Source organism: Vigna radiata, unplaced genomic scaffold, assembly GCF_000741045.1.
Source record: "Vigna radiata var. radiata cultivar VC1973A unplaced genomic scaffold, Vradiata_ver6 scaffold_171, whole genome shotgun sequence".
Taxonomy (NCBI): Eukaryota; Viridiplantae; Streptophyta; class Magnoliopsida; order Fabales; family Fabaceae; genus Vigna; species Vigna radiata.
In genome coordinates this window covers 617,906-631,395 of record NW_014542551.1, presented here as the reverse complement: position 1 = coordinate 631,395, position 13,490 = coordinate 617,906, and the positions used below count along the sequence as shown (strand labels likewise).

The 13,490-nt window shown below is 29.8% G+C and overlaps 1 protein-coding gene and 1 long non-coding RNA gene across 2 annotated transcripts in view; both read right to left on the bottom strand.

The window, feature by feature from the left end:
• Nucleotides 1-272: 272 nt before the first annotated feature.
• Nucleotides 273-2,697, bottom strand: LOC106780276 (putative expansin-B2). Its single transcript, XM_014668547.2, has 4 exons — nucleotides 2,462-2,697; nucleotides 2,099-2,211; nucleotides 876-1,066; nucleotides 273-731 (listed from the first exon to the last, which is right to left on the bottom strand). Exons 1-4 carry the CDS (start codon nucleotides 2,655-2,657, stop codon nucleotides 395-397), a joined length of 837 nt encoding a protein of 278 aa, XP_014524033.1. The 5' UTR covers nucleotides 2,658-2,697; the 3' UTR covers nucleotides 273-394.
• An 8,435-nt stretch (nucleotides 2,698-11,132) lies between these two features.
• LOC111240902 overlaps nucleotides 11,133-13,490 on the bottom strand; it is a 12,208-nt gene continuing 9,850 nt past the window's right edge. The window contains exons 2-3 of the long non-coding RNA XR_002666541.1: nucleotides 11,733-11,920; nucleotides 11,133-11,562 (exon numbers count right to left, since the gene is read on the bottom strand). This is a non-coding gene — a long non-coding RNA (uncharacterized LOC111240902). The remainder of the gene's footprint in view (nucleotides 11,563-11,732; nucleotides 11,921-13,490) is intronic.

Below are 13,490 nucleotides of genomic sequence, written 5' to 3'. Positions count from 1 at the left end.
TTTGATTAGATACATATATTTGATAAAAGGTTTAAACCCTTTTTTTGTATCTAAGTTAAGTTCTGATATTAAGTTTAGTTTCCGTTTTTAAAAATGTCAATCATTAGTCCCTATGAAAAATGTATCAAATCAGTCCTATTCTTTAACAAATCACAAGTTTTTCATTAAGTGATTTGTTGTTCATAACATCTTCCGTTAACAAATCACAAAATATTGGATATCTAAATATGAAATCTTGTGATTTATTGTTTATTAAGTGTTCTCATGAGGACTGATTTGATACATTTTTCATATTATAAAGACTAAAGGTTGACATCTTTTAAAACGGAGACTAAATTGAACATCAGAACTTAACCTAGGGAAGAAAAAAGGATTTAAACCTTGATAAAACTTATTAGGTTTGAAAATTGACAATTGATCTGTAAGTCTGACCAGGAGTCCAGTGTGCAGGAATGACATTATTGGCCACAATGGTGTTGCCAGACTGAAGCGTGGTGAGCCTGATAGAGAATGGTGGCTTCAATGGTGAGCCTTTGTCAAGTTTCCAAACCGCACCCCACGATTGTTGCATTGAATCCCATGAATTTGAATCATCATTTGCTTCTTTCAGTTCAACCTTGGCAAGGTCACCATCCCCATCCTCAAATTCAACCAAGGTAGCAAAATACTCTTCGTTTGACCCAGTGTCCACGCGAAAAGCTATTGATTTACCAGGATACTTGCATTCAATTCTGCACATGTATAATGTGTTATAGTTGCAAGAATATTACAATAATATTGAAATATATATATATGTCAAAAGAATATAATTGAAAGTCAAGAATGTTGAAATATTTACAGAAAAAGTATAAGGATATTAAGAATTTGGAGACTACCTTCTATGTTGAATGTTTATTTTTCCTGCATTGCGTAGATTCTGATCTTGACCTGAAACCGCCATTGCTCCAAAAGCACTTCCACTCAAATCAAAATGATATTCAGCATCTGACCCACATCCAGCACACTCATCAGTGATCACTACTTTCACAGGGTTGCCTGAGCATGCAGAATTCCCTGTGCATTTCACCTAGAAATAGAACAAGAAACTTAAGTACTAAACATAATTTTCTTTCATGGAGGCTGTCTTGTCAATATGAATCTCCTTTACAATATCATATTGTTTTTTCAAAATTGGAAATTAAGCTCTAATATATTTTTCGACATTAATTATATTAAAATAACATTGTTGAATATTTATGCATTTAAAAGAGGGTTAAATATGTTTTTTATTCTTTAACTTTTAGTCAAAATTAGAATTAGTCTTCTTTTTAAACTTTAGACTAATTTAGTCCTTATCTTTAAAACTGTATGAATTTAATCCCTTTAATCAAAATGTGTTAATTTTATTTAAGGTTTCAAATGCATTTCTCAATTAACATTGAAGAAAAAATATGCTAACAGTGTAAACAACTCAAATGCTATCATGAAATATGTTTAAAATATCAAATAAATTTAGCAAAATTTGGTTAGAAGGACTAAATCCATGTATTTCTGAAGGACTAAATTGGACCAAAGTTTTGAAGAGAGACTAATTCTGATTTTCACTTAAAATTAAGGGACAAAAAAATATTTAACCCTTTAAAATATTATATGTTTTAGAATTTTAACTTCTTTATGTTTTTAATTTAAACACGTTAAAGAAATGGAAGAAAAACAAATGTATTTAACCTTGACTTCAACATAATACAATATATTATATGTATAAATAGACGAACACTCAAATGTTAAGTTAAAAATTAATAAATTTTTAGTACATTCTTAATTTTACTGAAATTATTATTCTAGGGTAAGAGAAATATGACTAGTCATATTTAAGATAATTTCTTTTCTAAATTATTTTTTTTATCTCATCAGTAACATCAAAATCATTTTTAATATATTTGGGCTTAATAATTTGATAATAATTTTTTTCATTTTAAATTTGTAATATAGTTGGTGTAGTTTACTTAAACTGATAACTGTAAGTTGCCTCATTACAGAATAGTAATGAAAAGAGCGTTAGAATTGTTATAGCGTTTTGTGAAAGACGTTTAACACTACTGCTGATTAACGTTCTCACCTCGTAACAAGAACCACACCCTTTGCCGGAGTCATAAATGAGAGGGCTTCCTGCTGATATTAAAGAAGAGAATGGAGGTTGCCCAACAGCGTTGCCATAACCACAAGCTCCACCTGCATATATATTTAAGGACAAAATATATAATAATCGCTAAAATAAACTATTTCAATCATAATTCAAGCATTGTTTCACAGAACACATGTTAGGAGTGGAGTTTAAACCTAAATCAATTTTACAAAATCAGCTTATAAGGTGATGTTTGCACCCACTTATATATATTTAAATGGCTTTATCTCTAGTCGATGTAGAACTTCCAACAACACATGTTATAATATATCCTAATAGCTATGCATATTTTTTTACCTTCACTTCCATCTCCATTAGCAGGTCCATACCATGTGGCGAGTGCAGGTGACCACTCTGAACCAGATGGAGCATAATAAGAAGTGTTAAAGAGCCTTTTGGGGCTGAAACAAAAGGAAGGGGTGACTAGGAATATTGAGAGTATAACTAATAGGATATGTAGATAAAATAAAGCACGTTCAAGTGTAAGAGCCATTTTATCACAATTCACAAGCTACTGCTATATATTTTGTAGTTTCTTTGGTAGTTGGTAGCGAACTGTGAAATATGGTGTGGTATTTATAGAGAATATTATTCCACTCGGCAATATAAAAGAATATTATTGATCCATCAGAGAGAGGTTTGTGCCTTACTTTCTTCAAAGAATAAGACAAATGTCACGTTTGAATTTCAGGTGCGAGACTTCTCTATCAGTTATTCATCATCCTTCTCCGCTAGACAATATCTTATTGAAGATTTGCAATGTCATAAAATAGATATTATATGAGTTCACATTCAATGTGATTGAAAATGATAATTTTCCTACAAAAAAAATATATATATATAGATGGAAGTCTCGAATAAATAGAGATAACACCAAATTATAATATATAAATGGATGCAAATCTCACCTACAAGCTGGTTTTATGAGATTGAGTTAAACTTAAAACTTATCTCTTAATATATGCATCATTGAGTGATATTTATTTTCAAAGTTATCTTTATTAACAACCTTAAACATCCAAGACATTATATTTTAGAGTTAGACTTAAAACTCATCTCCTAATATATGCATCAATGAGTGATGATTATTTTTAAAGTTATCTTTATTAATGATCTTAAACATCCAAGACATTATATTTTTCTTAGTTTTCTTTATTAATAATTGGAAATTAAAGCTACATTTATATTATATATATGGATTTTTTTGTTTCTAATGTCATTTGTCCAAAATTTATCGTTGGACAATATTTTTAAAGAACTTCTTTCGTTTTTCAAAATGTTTGAAAATGTAAACAACACATTCTAAATGGGTCTAAATAGAAATATGTCTGTAAGATCATTCAAAGAAAAATTAAGTTATGATATCATTTTGATTAAACAAATTAACTTTGCAAGCATACACACTCTTTATGTTCTTGTTTTGCAGAAAATATGTTGTAAAAGCATGAAGGAACCCCAAATGATCGAGGAAGCTACGTTTACCTAAATTATTCCTGGTAGCATATGAGTAATTTTACCTAATTGCAGTTACTTAACTATAGTCTCTATATATTAAGAGATTCCGTAGAAAGATTAAACAAGTGAGAAAAGTAAAATTATAGGAGATTCCATACATATGTAGTTATTTGTATGCATTTTTTAATCCACGCGCAAGATAATCTTATTTAACAATAAAAAATAAGAAAATCATCATGATGCCTAAATTTAATTTGATAACATTTAAGTAACTTATTACATTAAAGACTGAAGTATAATTTTTAAATTAGTATAACAAATTTAACATTATAATACATTTTTAATATTTCTCACATGTATGTTAGAGATAATTTTACTGAGATACGAATCTAAGACATCTTTGATCTATCACATTTTATTTTCCTTTTCCTTTTCCGAAAATGTCTAGGGAAAAAGTGGTATAATCATAGCCTTAGATTATAAAGCATTACCCACCCGCATATACAAAACTGACATTTTTATACGCTGTTAATTTATGTTTTCTTCACTGTAAGAAAAACCGCCTACAACATCCAATATTTTGGTTTTTCACGTCGAATTCGATGTTGATGTCATATCGAAAACCTTAAATCGTCGAATTTAAAAAATTCGATGTTAAATTAATATCAAATTTTGCTAATATACGAGATTAATAATTTTTTTTTTGTTTTTTTCAATTAATTGTGATCATTTTTCAATTCTACTATACTTAAAAAGTAAAAAAAAAAAAAATCAGTTCTTGGTATTTTATAAAGCAAGAACTATGAACGTAAAGTGTAGTTTAGTGTAGTGTAGTATCAACAATAAATAAAAATAACCAACAACAAATAAGTTCAATCAAACAATAATAAACAAGTTCAACCAAATAACAACAACAGACAAGTTCAACAAAAAAAACAACAAGTTCAACAAATAAGTTCTTCAAAACCAAAACGTAAACTAACCTGGTTTCGTCATAATAAAGTGTTGTCACTAGTAAGAGAGAAAGCAGAATGCGTCTATGAAGAACAAGAATACAAAAATAATCGGTCAAAACAAATGAAAATCATACATAAAGTAGTTAATTAACATGCATCTGTATCAAATGAAAGAAAGACTACATGTGATGATCGTCAAACTTCATTCGAAAAAAGTTTGAGAAGAGAATAAGGTCTCGCACGCTAAGATAAAGTGAATGAATTTTCAATCTACCATTCAAGTTTTTATTGAATTCACTAACCTTTTAACATCTAACGCTCGAACATTCCACGTTTGTTCTATAGAAAATTAGCGGGTTAATAGAAAATAAGAAGTACCATATATATATATATATATATATATATATATATATATATATATATATATATATATATATATATGATTATTTTTATTGTTAGATAAGTTATTTTATACGAAAAATACTAGCTTATTGCAATTTTAATTATTGCCATTAGTTTCAAGACTAATATATATCGTGTACGTTTTGTTGAACACAATTTCAAAAATTAATATTTAGATGAAAAACTAATGTAGTTATTATATTTTCTTTTACCTTTTAATATGCTTGTCCCGACTATGCAAATAAATTGAGTAATACGATTTTATTTATCAGCAATTGAGTAAAACGATTAGAAATAAGTTTATTGTGCTGAGAAATACATTGATTCGTTAACTGTAATATATGTATCAATTACACTAAAAGAAAATCAACTATTATATCCACGGCAATATCTATAGCTAATTATTTTTTTCAACAAAATTATCAACAACATAATATTTGTTATTAAACTATTCATTTGTAAAATTTATCAGCAGAAAAATCAGTTAATAAGATGACTTCTTTAACATATGTCTATTTATGGAAAATTCCATCGGTACTGAAAAATATACAACCAGTGCAGTGGGTTATATCCTTTATATCTAAATAAACTTGTCAATATTTGTACACAAACAAGGACAATACAAAGATAGATCTGCCAATATTTCTACTCGAATACAAACATGCAATACTTGCCCAATAGAGACAATCATACAAATATTTCACAATCATAAGTAAATCCAATATCACAATACCAAATAGCCAAATCATTCAACTAGTAATATGTAACAACATTGTAAGGACATAATGAAAAAAAAAATCATAATAAACTGAATAGAAGTATTGTTTAAATATGTAGGAAAACTCCTAATAATCTATATAATCATTTGAATTTTAATGGCCTTGTTGCATAGGTTCTTTTTGTTGTTGTTATTGAGACTATGGGTCTTGACTCAGGCTGGGTTATTATTGTTGGGATCGTGGGTCTTAGGTTGGATTGAGTTGCTAGTGGGAAGGTGTTAGGCTGAGTTGCTGCTAGTGGGAAGGTGTTAGGCTGAGTTGCTACTGTTGGGAAGGTGTTAGGTTGGGTTATTGCAATTGAATATAGATTTGGGCATGAGGAGAATGGTATTTCATGCTAGATAACATTTTACCATATGCTCATTTCGTTTAATGTTGTTTGTTAAACTTCTGTAGAAAATAGTAGGCCTAGTTTCTCATCCAAGAGGGGTGTGAATTGGTTTTGCTTTATAAAAATTGTTCTTTTATAAGTCTTTTCAAAATCTTTAAGCCTTTCTTGGAATGCAAGCAAATAATGAATGTAAGGAAATGTAAAAGTGAAAGGATAGAAAAATCAACATCATAGTTTATACTAGTTCGGCCTCAACTGCCTACATTCAGTCTTCTTTCAATCAACCTGAGAATGAAAGGAATCCATTATATAGATCGAGTTCTACAACAATGTACACTCTCCTCTCTAACTCCAAATCTACCATAGTATACACCCAGAAAGAACAATCTTTTTTTTGTCAACCCCTTTGAGATATCACACTCAAAGTAACCAGAACTTCAGAACTTCTCTTCCTGGCCTCGGCAACAGGGAACCACAATCACAATTGATCTTCCAATAAAACACCTCACAGTGCATATTGATGAGACTTTGAAAATAAAACAACTTCTTCAAGAATCCTTGATATGATTTCTTCCAAATGAAGTTCTTCTTGATTCTTGGAGAACAGATGCTCCTTCAATTTACAACTCAACAAACTTTATCATATATGACAGTTATGGTTCAAAAAGTTGTTTTAATGCAAAGAGCTATGCGTCTATTTATAGATATAACAGTACTGATGCAATTCAATCGATTACGTTATTAATGTAATCAGTTAAGCAATTAATACTTCCTTAACAAAATTACATTTATCACATTTAACAAATTAAATGTTGCTTGTAATAGATTATGTAATTAATGCAAGTCATAACATTTAAAAATATGATCGTTATGTAGTTATGACTTATCAAAAAACAAGTTTTCAATGCACACATGTTTTAACCAATTAAGAAAAGGGTGTAATCAGTTAAGTACCACACTTAAACATATTTGAAAAGTTTTTCATTCAAAACTCATCAATGCACTTAGTATACAAGTACAAGCAAAGACACAAGTTTTAATCGATTATCTACATAATATAATCGATTAAAACTAGCATTTTGTCACAATTAATCATGTACTGATATCAGATGAATTGAAACAGATTTTATAAACAGTGTAAGCAATTTATTCATCTAGATATACAGGATGCAAAGAGTTTTATCGACCTTAAGCAATGAATATGCATATCACAGAGATAATCACAGATATAAACACAATGAATATGCATAACATATATTTCAAGCACAATCAAATATATAAGCAACAACTTTGCTTAATGTGTGCAAGAAATTATTAAAACATTTTTATTGTTGTCATCATCAAAAACACATATGGGATATATGAGTTTAGCTTTAACATAGCTCCCCCTATCAACAACTTCGAAACATACGAGGATGTTAGATGGTCTAGTCTTATAAAAGATCTTGTCTCAACAAAATGGTTATTATTTATGTTTGACTTATAAGCATCATATATAAAATATGGTGTTTACATTCGGCGCTTATAGGTCAGACATAAATTTACGTCTGACGTGTACATTAAAGATATAGATTTACCTCTAACCTATAAGCGTCAAACATAACAAGTAAGATGTAAATGTGTTTTGTTTTTAAAAGAATAAACCTACAATTCATTTTTCTCTTCACTTTCTCCTCAGCATGAAGCTCCCTCTCGGCGATAGCGACCATTTTGTGAGTTAGGACTTTCATTGGTGACCAAAAGTTACATATTTGGTCATTTTTGTGTAGTTCATTCGAAAACATCTTTCCTTTCGAATATTTTTTCCATTGAGGTTAATTTGTCATCCTTCTAACTGTAGTGTTGGCTTACGTGAATTTTTAGAGAGGAACTTAGTCATTATTATGTTGTATCATTTATCAAACGAAACACTTACATATTTCATAATGTTGTTATACTAAATTATGGTCTTATAAACAAAACATATGTTTTATACTTAATTATTCTTGGTAATCAACTTGAACATTTACTTTAACACATAATTTTTTTTTTGTTAATCTCTAAAGTTGATATTAAAATTTGAATTTGTAATTAAATCCTAATAAGTGACTTTAAATTAATTCAACTATTATTTCACTTTAAATTTTTTTATTTGATTGAGCGATATGGACAAAAATCAATTATACATTATATATGAGATTATATATATATATATATATATATATATATATATATAATCTAAATAATTTTAATTAGCAAAATAAAATTAAATATATGTTCTGTGAAATATGTTTTATAAGGTTTTATAAAGTTAAATATGTTTTATAGTCTTCAAATTTATAGGTAAAATTGAAATGCGTTATTATCCTAAATTTCGCTACATTTTGAATCTCAAATTTTGATTTGTTTTTATTTCAAAATTTAAAAATAAATATACATAGTCTTCTTAATCCAAATGGCGTTATTTTTTTTTTGTATCAAATAATATAAACAGTTCAAACACAAATCTAAAACATCATTTATCATATAAAAAAATTTAACAGAATTAAATTAAGAGAAATATATTTATTTATTTTAAAATTTCAGAAAAAATTGTATCTTAAGACAAAGAAATTCAAATTTTATATCAAAGTTTAGAATTAAAAATATTTAATTTTGTATAAAGAATACATTTATATAAATATTGATTTAATTTATTTAACAGTATGAATGGTTTGATTCAATTATATAAGTAGTATTGATTGAATATTATCTTTTTTAAGTATATTTTCTTTAAAAAAACCAAATAGCACGAAGAAAACATAAACAAACATGTCTTTCAAAGAGATTTTGCAACAAATAATTCAGTTTTTTTAACTAATTAACATCATTTACGTGTTTGGTGGAAGGATTTAGAAAAGGGGCAAAAGCACATGGGTGGGCCCACTTTGATCTTTAGGGTAACATAGGTAGGTTAATGTGGCCGTATGAGGACGACGTTGTCTCTTTCAAGGAAATACTACAAATCGTGGTGAAAGGATATTGAATATGAGAGACATATTGTTCGTTAATGTAGCCGTTAATGGAGGTTATTAACAGTTGAACTAACTTGTTCCACGTGGATAATCAAACGGTTCACAGTCATAGATCATGTCTCACGTGGGCGTCTGCATCACTATAAAACAGGCTCACCCAATATTTGGCATCAATTAAGGCAGCTTCTGCTTCTTGTAAACGAGCTTTTCATCTTTTCAACCTTATTTTTATGACTGCATGTGCACTGTGCTGTGCATTTGTGACTTTCTTTGTGTTTTTTTCTGTCACTCCAAAACCAACTTCGCGTGTCAAATAAATAAGGAAAAATAGTTTTATACTCTGGGATTAAACAATTCGAAGTATTTTGTTAAATATAAAATATATAAAAACAATCCTAATGTACCAAAAATTAAGTATGTCATTTTGTATATAAGGTTTGCTACAGAACTAGCCATTATTTCTGATAATGAATAATTTTTATCTATATCACGAAATAAAAACATTAATATTTAATTATAAGCTCTATTCTATCAAAAACAATTAGTATGAGGAAAATTTTAGGTAGAGATGTGAAAACGGGTAATCCGGCTCGATCCATCACGAGTTAGTCATTTAATGAGTCAACCTAATCCGGCTTATTTATTAGCGAGCCAAAAAAATTCGAACCCGACCCACCATAGGTTGGTGGATAAATGGGTTGGCTCACTGACCCACTTAATTACAATTTTCTTTAAAATAAAAAAAAAAATAAATTTTTTTTATCATTCAAACCTAAACAAATTTCACTCCCAAATTTCACTTCCAACATGAATGTTTAATTAACTTTGAAAATAGAGAACCTAAATAATTTTTTCAAGCAAAAAAAAAATAATAAATATTTTTTTATAAAATTAAATTAAATTTTAATAAAATAAAATTAGGTAGGTAAGTTGGTGGGCCAATCCGGCCCACCACAGGTTCAATCCGCATGAGTCGGGTTTAAATAAGTCGGGTTTAAATCTGACCCGCATAAAAAAAGTACAATTTTTTCAAACCCGACCCGACTTAAATCCGTGGTGGACTGGATTGGTTCGCGAGTTGTGACCCATTTTGACAACTCTAATTTTAGGTTTAATTATAATTTTAATCTTTAAAAATTGGGATAATTCATATTTTTGTTTCTAAAGGGACTTTTTAGTTCATCAAAATTTAAAATATATGGTTTTAATTTCTACACACTAAATTTTAAGTATTAAAATTGATTTTTGAAACCATATCTTGATTACTAAAATTCTAAAAAACTTATTTTACTTCTCAAATTTATTGTTTAACGATCGATTTTTTTTTTTTTAATTTGAAGAAGTATAAAAAACATAAAATCTTAAGTAAACTAAAAATTTAAGAATATTACAATAAGATTTAACAAACGATCGATAATATTGGCAGTTCCAACTAGGTTCTCAAATCGATACATTTATAAATATAATATTTATAGTAGGTATTAGACAGTGGAGTCTTTTTGGTAGGATTATTTAGCAAGAATTTCGGACAGGTCTCATTAGGAGTTCCTCCCTACACCTCTCTCTTTTTCTCCCTCCACCTCCCCTTCCCTTTTTATCCCTATTTTATATTTGTATTTCTAATTTATCCTTTAAGCTATTCCTAAATTGCCCTTCAGTAAAACATTATTTATAAAGTTAAAATTTTTTAATTTTTAATCACTCTCGTACAATCTATTTCGTTTATGCTCTCATTGTTATTCTTTCTTTCTCTTTGAATTTTTTTTTCTTATCTTTTTATGGTGTAACAATGTAAGGTTACTCAAAAGAATTCTCAGAGACATCACAAACTTTTCAATCTGTGTTTGCTTGCCTGAAAGAAAGAATCAAGAATCCTTGAGTTCTTGCCGGAAAGAATTGTTATAGGGAATTGGAGGAGTGAGAAACTTCAATCAGCGTCGAGGCACGCAACGTAACCATAAATGAAAACGTGAAAATCTCAAAACGAATATGGGTATCCGTCGACGGATAACATCCGGTTAAGGTCATCGAATCCATGCTGCAAGGAGGGATTTTAATAAGTGAGAGCAATAATAATACTTTTGACCAACCAAATGAATAGCTATGCACACTAGATAAGCTATGACACTCCAAATATCAGACAATGCAGTGCTTGAGGTAAATAATTTGTTGGAGGCAGGGGAAGTTGCATTCACAATTGAGATCACAAGGGTTACTTTGAAATGAACCCATTCTTTTGTTTGATTGTGATTGAATTAATAATAATCAAATTTTTATATATTTTAAATATTCATCGTAACAAACAAAAAGAAACCATAAGAAATAAACTTAAGCAAAATTTTAAAATTGAACTCAAAAGACCAAATGATTCGATATACACCTTTCCGTGCCCAAAATGTATGTGTCGTGCCAATAAAACTGATGATTCAAGATCTTCATCGACAACTTGATATACTCAGAATTCGATGGGTGTTTCCACAACCTACAATTTTGTGAGCATGCTGAGAAGATAGAAGGGCAACCTTTTTGAAGGAATCTCACCCAGAACAGTGACAGAGCTTTATCGTATATGGATGAGCATCTGTTGCTGTATTATAAAAAGCCATGGCAGCAAGATAAAAAATCATGCATATTAAAGATTAAAAATCGCACCTGGTGGACGAATGCCGATCTACACCACGAACCACCAATGCCAACCACTGCCGTCAAACACCACCGCACCACAACACCGTTTAGAGACTTTCGAGACACCACCGCACCACAACAACGAAAGGTAGAAAAGCAGAGACGACAATGAGAGGTAGGAGAAGAAGAGGCGTTTCTCGGAGGGTTGTTCATTTCTGAAAGTTTTAGGGGGAGGGGGGTGGGTGGGGCAGTAGAGAGTGAGTCAGAATGAAGAGTAAAAGGGTTAGGTTACTCCTCTTAAAGTAAAAAACGTAAAAAAGTAAAAAAAAAAAGATAAAAAAAAGGATAAAAAAGGAAAAGGAAAAGGTTATTTCTGTAAATAAAAAAATATTTAGAGCTTTGGAGAGGTGGGGGAAGAAAATGGGGAGGTGTAAGGAGCAGCCCCCGTCTCATTAAACTTATGATCGTGTTCGTGAATGGCAAAAATTATCTCTGTACACACAGACACATATATTTTAGGTTTTAAGTAAAGTGATTTAATGTATGAATTTTAATAGAAATTTAACTTCAATTTAACGAAAATGATCTAATTTAATAATTTTTAAAAATTAAAGTATTAAATTAAACGAAATAAAAATAAGAAATTTAATTTGATTTTTTTTATAAAAATTATAAGACTAAAATTGAATTTTAGCCTTAAGTTAATATTAACTTAATTATAGAATAACTTTAATAAGAAATCATCAATGTAACAATTAAGCTTAAAGTTAAATTATAATTATTGAAAATTTTAAGTTAGTCAAATATATAATTCTTTTCAAAATTAAATAAATCATATTTGAAAGGAGGTTTCCAACATAAATAAAGAATTTATATTTAAGAATACATAAATGAGAGAAAGAGATAACATTGTGTAAAAGGGTTTTGCCCCTCTTTACTTAGATTTTACTAGATAATATGACAAACAAAGTTTTTATATTATCAGAGTAAAATATAAGTAAAGATAGAAATACTGATTTCGTCTGGGTTTCAACTAATTCAAGTACAGACTAACCAAATTCAAGAAGGAGGTTACAACGCAGCAAAAAGCTTGACCAATGTCAAAAGAAAGACGATTCACCAAAACAGAAACCTGGACTTGACCATTGCATTGCAGAGGGCCAATATCGCAGAAGAAAAACTTAATTTGACCATTGCGAAGCAGAGGGCCGACAACAAAACTAAAACCTGGATTTGACCATTGCCTTGCAGAGGGCCAAAATCACAGAAAAACTTAAATTTGACCATTGCGAAGCAGAGGGTCGATAACAAACTGAAACCTGGATTTGACCATTGCCTTGCAGAGGGCCAAAATCATAGAAAAACTTAAATTTGACCATTGCGAAGCAGAGGGTCGATAACAAACTGAAACCTGGATTTGACCATTGCCTTGCAGAGGGCCAATATCGCAGAAGGNAAACCTGGATTTGACCATTGCCTTGCAGAGGGCCAATATCGCAAAAGGAAAACTTAAATTTGACCATTGCGAAGCAGAGGGCCGAAATACAAAAGAAAAACTTGAGCTTAGGGTGCCAGGCGAGCTGGGCTTGTGGACCAGTGTGGAAACTGGACTCAGGGGCCAGTATAGAACTGGGCTTAGGGGGCCAGTGTGGAAACTGGGCTTGGGCCAGTATAGAAACTGGGCTTATGGGCCAGGCGAAGCTGGGCTTACAAATTTGAAATTCTTGAAACTCAAATTGTTGAGAAAATGGAATGAGGTGTAACAACCCTATGGATGATTTGAAT